The 8,479-nt window shown below is 37.9% G+C and overlaps 1 protein-coding gene across 1 annotated transcript; it reads right to left on the reverse strand.

Moving 5' to 3' along the window:
- Positions 1 to 2,634, reverse strand: LOC132552149 (uncharacterized). The gene has a single exon (XM_060216290.1). The coding sequence runs from the start codon at positions 2,632 to 2,634 to the stop codon at positions 1 to 3; it is 2,634 nt and encodes an 877-aa protein (XP_060072273.1).
- Positions 2,635 to 8,479: the final 5,845 nt, after the last annotated feature.

Here is an 8,479-nt window from a genome sequence, read left to right on the forward strand (position 1 = left end):
CTAGAAGTTAGCAATGCCAAGACATCCGAGAATTACTTTGCAATAAGATGCAATTTCATTGGTGTTCTGTTTAAGGGACAATAAGACATCATCAGAGTTGTCTTCAAAGCCTTCAATATTTACTATTTGATATCTGAAAATATCAACTTTCGGAAGGAAATGACAGGGCAGTGATTGCTCAGTAGCAGCTCTCATCAAGCATCTGTATATCTCTGCTGTGTTATGTATAATACATCTTCTGGTCAGTTTATTTTTATTTGACTGAGAAAAAGAAGCAGAACTGGTATTGGTTATAACATGGAATAAACAGTTCTTCAACATATAAGAACTGATCACATCGGATGCCGATGAAGCAATCGACGGCGATCCATCCTCATCGTCTCCAAAATCAATTCCTGGACAAAGATCATCCTTCAGAATTTTAGCAAGTTTATAGCTGTTTTTGATATCTTGCGAGAGCTGTACCATCATACGGCTCTCCATGAGAGAACAGGATATGCGAAAGTGTTGTCCTATCCATCTCATATGCCCCGGCACCTGAACAAGAAGAAGACAACCGAAAGGTGTTACCTCATCTGTCATCTGGGCGATCGTTTCTGTGCTGACACCGTGTGGCCACCATCCTGCCTTGTGGATTCCAAAAGCAACGTCAATGCTGATACCAAGGTTTTTATGCAACTCATCGATCCATGATATCGTGAAGTTGCTTACTGGTTTCTCTGTGTCATTGGTCTTAAAAGACGTGGCTAAAGAGCCCATCTTGACGTTATCTCGTTTCCAAATGTCTCTGTTTAGTATTACTCTTCTTATTAATGAATCGCACGTTTTCCTAAGCTCATGTGATAACAGGAAGCCTTCGTCGTCGAATAAGTGACTCACAACCCTTGGAGGTAACAGGTCCTTGCACCTTAAGCGTGCAAGTCCAGTGAAAGCATCCGATCTTTCTTCAACAATCTCACAAAGATCTGCAAAGAAAGGTAAACAGAATACGAAATCAAATTCATTGTATAAACCGGCTTTAGTTCCTTCAGATGAACTTCCGCTTGTGTAAATTTGTATGGAGAAATGTTCATCCTGTTCACCCATCTTCTTGGCGATGTCGTCCATTAAGTCATTTACTCCAATTCTTATATTCTCGTTTGCGGTGTGGAAGTCGTTGAAAATCCCTCCCTCTTGTAGTAAGTTGTCGCATGCTTTCTCAACAGCTTTGACGAGTTCCAAATTTTGCAAACACTTCTGCAAATTTTCTCCTGTTATGTCTTCGGGGTATGTCAACAGTTTTTCATCCGATGGGGAGATTGATTTGTTCGCCCGAAGAATATTCTCTACTTCCCAGTTGCCAAGAAGACAAGCAACATCCAATGGTGTTCGTCCACTTTTGTCTTTGATGCGTTTATCAGCACCCATTTTCAAAAGCATTGAAGTTAGATCAGAACTACTGCACGCTGCATGATGCAATGCTGTTGCACCATATATATCTTTGTGGTTAATATCAGAACCCTGTATTGTGAGTGTTGTCTGTACATCTGTTTCTGCGAGCAAATCCTGATCACAGGGAAAGCTTTGTTGCAATGGAGAGCAGCCCCATTTATCACAAAGATTGATGCTGGATCCAGCGTCAATAAGTAATAACACGATCTCAGAATTCATGGCCAGATGAAGAGCAGTTCCTCCCGCAATATCCTGTGCATTTGGATTAGCGTCATATTCGATTAATGTTTCCACCACATCCAAACTGAAAGTGGAAGATTTCATCAATGGCGTAACATCTACTCCATCAGGTCCATTCACATCTGCGCCTAATTCAATCATTTTTCGAACAATATTTTCATTGCAAATAAATGCTCCAAAAAACGAAGAAAAAGGCGATAATCCGTAGATATTTCTGCTGTTGAGGAGAGCTTTCCAAACAGGTTCAGGAATAAGTGGTGATTCTAACAAATTGATAAGATACGACTGCATAAGTGATGGATTGGCAATAAGGTTGTGCATAAAGTTTTCGCCTTCTGAATCCGGCAACAGATAGTTGATATCTTTAGTCTTTGATATAAACAGTTCTATTTTGGGTTCATTATGAGTCGACACATGATGTAACGAACTTTTACCTCTCTTATCCTGTATGTTAGGATCGGCTCCAGCCGTTAGCAACTTTTCCATCACTAAAAGACCGCCAGTTTCATGTCTTTGATCTGGTGTCGTGCATAGATGTAGCGCAGTGTTTCCGAAGTAATCCACAGCATTAAGCAACTCACTGCTTGGTGTATGTAGAAAATGAGTAATTTTTTCTTCTTGTGGATAGAATGATAAATAATGCAGGGGTGTTCGTTCATACATGTCTTTTATATTGATTACTCCCCCAGCCTCAATCAAAGTCTTTGAAATCTCGATGTCTACGTCAGGTGATGTGCTTTGAAGTAAAGCCGTCTGATACATGCTATCTTGTTTATTTACTTCCGCTCCGTGATCAAGTAGAAGCTTGGTCATCCTTAAATCGTTATTCCCTACGGCTTTGTGAAGTAATGGTTCGTATCCGTCCGTCCGTCCGTCTGGGGACTGGCCTTCACTCAGCAATTTAGCTGCGGTAGAATGATCCTGAATATGCACAGCAAGCGTTAATATATCCTTCCACGGCATTTTTATTCTTTTTTTTTAATGAAATGCTATGTTTAAATTGATGCGCCTGAAATAGAATAAAATATATTCTTTACAGTCGTTGTACATAATATATGACTGTTGGCGCTTTTCTCAGAAGTGATTGGGAAAGTTATTGCTAACTTATACAAATGTATTCCAGATGGGATTCTGTAATATATTGGAAAAAATATATTGGAAACATGGACGATAAAACTTACGAACCTACTTTAAGATTTACATGTAAACACGTGAAAATCTTTCTAATTTGAAATATATTTAGAGTATTATCGGGATCACAAATTAATACTTGTCATTATCAAATTATAAGATTCGATAATGTAAATTGTGTCTTTGTTTCCTTTAAAAGTCTCTAACTCCCATAATTTGCCCAGTTACATAATGACTGATACAAAAATTAGCAAAATATTTCATCCTACATATGCAGTTTCTTTATCAAATTTCATCAAATCGTGTAAAATCCTTATCTAAGATGTCAATGCGCATGTCTGACAGAGATCGCTTTTATGTCGTATTTATGATCTCTGTGTATGTGTTTAAGTAATGAAAGATACACCTACGTCCCGTATCATATGAGTATATAGTTTATCTTGGATTACATTTTATACACGATAACTGGTTGCATTGGGTAACGATAACCGAAGTGATAATGGATTTTACGCAAGCAACCATCAACAATATCAACAAGCCTATAAACATATAATCAATTTTGTTATTTCTTGAATATAATTTGTGCTAGACGTCTATAACATTTTCTCGGTAAAGTTTAGCAGATAAATAAAGGTCTTGAAGCTTGACATTTTCCGGTAAGACAAAAGTATGTGTGCCTTCTCGTTGATATGCTAAGATGTTGATATTTCAGTGAAGGTCTAAAGATTTCGTGTCCTGGTGTGGTAGATCGAAGGAATGTAAAGGGTTAAGAAGGATGAAATGTTGATAAATATCCAGAACAACAGTATAGATTCCACTTCCGGTATACCCATTAACCAAATTCCACTGCTTCATAAAAGCACAAATTTGTCGAAGTTGACCCCGAGTTCAAATCATACAATCGCTGAGATCTACATACACCTAGGAATACTTAACCTGTCTTGTGTGTTAAGCAATTGTGTACTTACCGATTAGCACTGTGTCCGTGTCAGGTCATTCTGCCTAGCTAGTGACTTGTTATTCAACCACTGAAGCGTAGCGATAAGCGCCAGGAACAAGGGAGATTACTCTGTTGTGCTTATCGCTTTTAACGGTGCTCTACCTCGTGACAGTACAGGCCTCCCATTCGTGAACATTTCGGCGAAACAACAGACGTAAGTTAACAATATTTTAACGCATTTCACGCATGTAAGATATGGCTTACAATCATATAGAGATATACATTTAAAATGTATGATAAAACTCCCGTCGTAATTGTAATGTCTTTAATACAAATAAGTTGTTGCTTACACAATACATTTTGATCTTATTGAGACATTGTCACTGAAAGATTCCATGCTGTTTTCCACGTTAATCGGTGACAAAATCAGTCTGGTATTGGTTCTGTGATACAGACTAGACTGTAAGCTATCAGCTTATATGTCCTTGTTAATAAACAGAGAATACTGCATAGGAAAGCTGAATACCAAGGACGTCTAGGTATGAATTCAGCGATAAGAAATTCTATTGTCTTTTTAATCAACACAACCCAGACATCCTAGAATTGCTTTACAGTAGGTGTGTATCCTTTGGGTATGGTTATCTAAATAGTCATCAAAATCATCCGTGTCTTGTTCTTCGAGAACGACACGTTGATATGTAAAAAGGTTCGCGTTGGGTAGAAAGTGAAATGGAAGTGATTTTCTTCTTGCAGCATCAGACAAAAAACGATATAACTTCACGGCTATATCTTTAGCTTTATCTGTAGAAGTTTTCATGTCTCTTGTATATATGATTTCTTCCTCAGAAGAAACGATATGAAACAGACAAGTTTTCAAAAGATAGGAACTAATGTAGTCCTTTGCTGATGAGAAGAGCATTTGTTCTACTATGTTTGTATTGGCTTCCTCTTCGAAATCGATGTCTGGACAAATTCTGTTCTTAAGTATTTTAGCTAGTATATAGCCATTCTTCATCGCCTGTGGTAGACGTCTCATTAAGTGACTTTCGCAAAGTGAACACGATATCCGGAAGTCTGCTACCCTTTCTGGTGCCCTTTCTATCGTATGGCTACCTGTCTGTAGTTCGTCCTCATCAGTTATCGTATTCATGATAAGTTCGTTAAATTCACTATAATAAGCACGGACGTCTTCCGTCCCAACTGTAAAATCGTTCTCTTCAACAGAAACTGATTTTGGGAGACCATCAGATGCGTGTCCGTCTTCTCCCAAAGAAACAACTCTAAGCAGTCTGTCACGAACTGATTTGTCTCCAGGCACCTGTGCTATGACAAGACATCCCATCTTCTTTATTGTATCATCCACTAAAGGAATACTGTCTATGTTGATACAGGATGGCCACCACCCAGCTTTCTGAATACCCAATGCTACATCGATACTTATCTCAAGGTTACTGTATTCCATATCGACAAAGGCTATTTTGAAATTTATGACAGGTTTTTCTACAAGGTCATCTGTTGCAAACGACAACGCCAATCCACCCATTTTGATATTGTCAATGTTCCATGTGGTTCTACGTCTGATAACCCTTTGCATTAAACTTTCAAGCTCTTTTCTTACTCTATAGGCGGAAAGCCCACCATGATCATCAAATAAATAGGCAATCTGTTTTGGGGGTGGATTTGACTTTGATTTTAAGCTTACTAAACCAAAAGACTTGTGTGAGTTGTACTCTACAATCTCGCATGATTCAGAGAAGTAAGGAAGGCAAAACACAAAATCATATTCGTCAGGCTTGTCAGCTTTGGTTCCTTCAGCTGAGCTTCCACTGGGGAAAACCTGTATCTCGAACGAACTATCCATTTCCCCTACTTTTAATGCAATAGACTTCATCAATTCTGTAACGGCACTATCCACCTTTTGGTGATATTCCCTGGTTTCAATATTTTCATCTTTAGTAAGTTCATCACATGCTTGTTCAACATCCTTAAAAACATACAGCAGTCGATCATTTTCACATGATGCTTCATGGGAAGCGTGGTTTAGAGTCAACGTTTTTTCTTCACTGTGACTACCATTTTTCAATTCTACTTGGGCATCTCTGTTTCTATGACGGCGAGCAACGTCTAATGGCACACGCCCATTTGCATCTGTAATATGTTGATCTGCACCCATTTCTAAAAGAAATGTGATTAATTCACTGTTTCCATCCGCTGCGAGATGTAGAGCAGTTGATCCAAACATGTCTTGTTGGTTTATATTAGAACCTTTAACCAGAAAACATCTCTGCACATCCTGTGTGGTGTTGAGTTGTATTGCCGACAGTATGCTTTGTTGGAAGGGTGACCGATTCCATTTGTCACATATGTTAATGTCTGCACCAGATTCGACCATAAACGACACAAGTTCGTTATCTTTAGCGAGATGTAGAGCAGTTTGTCCGTAGATATTACATGAATTGAGGTCGGCACCACTTTCTACAAGTCTCCTTGTTGTTTCAAAGCTATGTGTGCATGCCCTCATTAACGGTGTCACTCCTAGATCGTCAGCCAAATTAGCGTCAGCTCCTAGTTCTAACATTTTAGATACAACGGATTCATGATAGAAATGTAGATCCAAATATATGAAAAATGGTGTTTGTCCATTTAAGTTTTTCGAATTTAGTAGAAATTTCCAATCTTTTGTTGGAATTGCACAACACTCAAACAACTTAAACCAGTACACCTCCGATAAAGTAAGATTACATACAAGTTTGTGGAGAAAAGTGTCTCCATCTTTGTCAACCGACTGATAGTTAACATCGGGTGTTTGAGCGAACAGGATATCAGTAAGTGGCTGAATTAAGTCCGAAACAAGATGAAGTACGCTTCTCCCTCGACTGTCCTGTATGTTCGGGTCAGCCCCCGCCTTGAGTAAGTATTGAAATATTGATGCACAGTAATTGTGATTGGGGTTTTCGTCACATACACACATATGAAGAGCTGTATTCCCAACAAAATCGACATCATTAACAACATCAACTTCCGTGTCCTTCAGCAAAAGCTGGAGTTTTTCCTCCTGGAGAAAGAATGACATGCTATGTAAGGGTGTCCGACCCAATACGTCTTTTGTGTTAATGTTACTTCCAGTGTCCAAGAGAATCTTTGTAATTTCAATATCGATTCGCGGGTCTGAGCTGATAAATAATGGTGTTTGGCTAGAATTATCGAGTGCATTTACATCAGCACCGTGTTCAATCAAAGTTCTGGTTATCCTATTATCATTTTCACGTACAGCCATGTGTAGAAGTGACGTTTGTCCGTTCAGACGTCTGTTCGGGGACTGTCCCTCGTCCAACAAACGTTTAACATTTGTATGATCTTTGATATGGACAGCAAGCGTCAGATGGTCCTTCCACGGCATACTGGATCTTCAGACTCTAGTGTTAATCGAAATCTGTAGTCATTAGTTCTATATTACTCCTGTAACACAACATAAACCCGGTAAGGTCAACGTACATTTAAATGTGTATAGTTCACAAAACGATGATTGTGATATATGCTATGTTGTAAGAAGGCATTTACACACACATACACACACACATTATTTTAACGTGGTAACGAACAGTTATGGTATAAACATACATAAGTTTTTCAGACTGTGTTTATTAAAAGCTTCAGATTTCCAAACAGACCCTTACAACCGCAATTCTACTTCCGGAATCGTCGGAAATACCTTCATTACATCTTGCACTGTACATTGTTTATCAAGATATAAAATTGATCTAGTGAAAGTTTTAAGGTAAATGCCTTAGGAAAGATTTAAAAACCGTACATACCGACTAAATTTTCACTCCATTTTTAAGACATGGATCCATTCCTTGCCCGGGTAAGAAATCGATATGGTTGAATGAACACGGGCAGATAACTCTACCATTAAATGTACTCGTAGTACTACAATTGTAATTTATTCGATGCTATTGGTAAACATTAATGTATCTTGAAGTAAGCAGACGATCGTTGTACAAATCAGGCGTCTAAATCTGCTGTAAATAATTCGCATTGGCGGTATTTCATTATTTCATTATCTTTTACACTTCATCAACTGGACCTGTATATATTTTCATTTTAACTTCTATTAAGAATATTAACTTGAATCATCTTTAAGTTATTTGAGCGGAAGGGAAACCCAAGCTGTTTGAAACAGCTAAGTGTCAATACTTAATAAAGTATTAAAATGTACATGTAACTCACCACTTGAATAACTATAATGATTGAAGCATGTGTCACATCAACACACAATGTAAGCTGTCCCACAAGTTCATCATATGGACAAATTATCAAACGATATCAAATTTAGAAAATTTACGATATCGTCAATGTAAAAAATCAAGTTTATCGCAGTCGTACCGTCCGTATTTACAAAAACAAAATAACGAGCCATCAGGTAAAATATAAATATATCATCGCTTTAGCTGAAGTTAATTCACTAATCTTAAACTGCAAGATGTAATACTAAGGTTATAGGGACGAAATATACCACAAAGGAATTCGACATAATAAGGACTAGTTCAAAAGATACTGATGTGAAAACAACAAAGGAACCATGAAAACAAGATAAAATAAAAAGTGAACCTGTTTTCTTAAAAATATCAATATGAATAACGGAGGAACAAAGCAGAAAAAATGTGTGAAATTAGAGCGCATTAAAGCAAACAGGAAGTGGGAAAGCGAAATCATCAGAAAGAAGGGAACTATAAA

The sequence above is a fragment of the Ylistrum balloti genome, unplaced genomic scaffold (genome assembly GCF_031769215.1).
Source record: "Ylistrum balloti isolate Yb309-2 unplaced genomic scaffold, AGI_CSIRO_Ybal_v1 Utg370240, whole genome shotgun sequence".
NCBI lineage: Eukaryota > Metazoa > Mollusca > Bivalvia > Pectinida > Pectinidae > Ylistrum > Ylistrum balloti.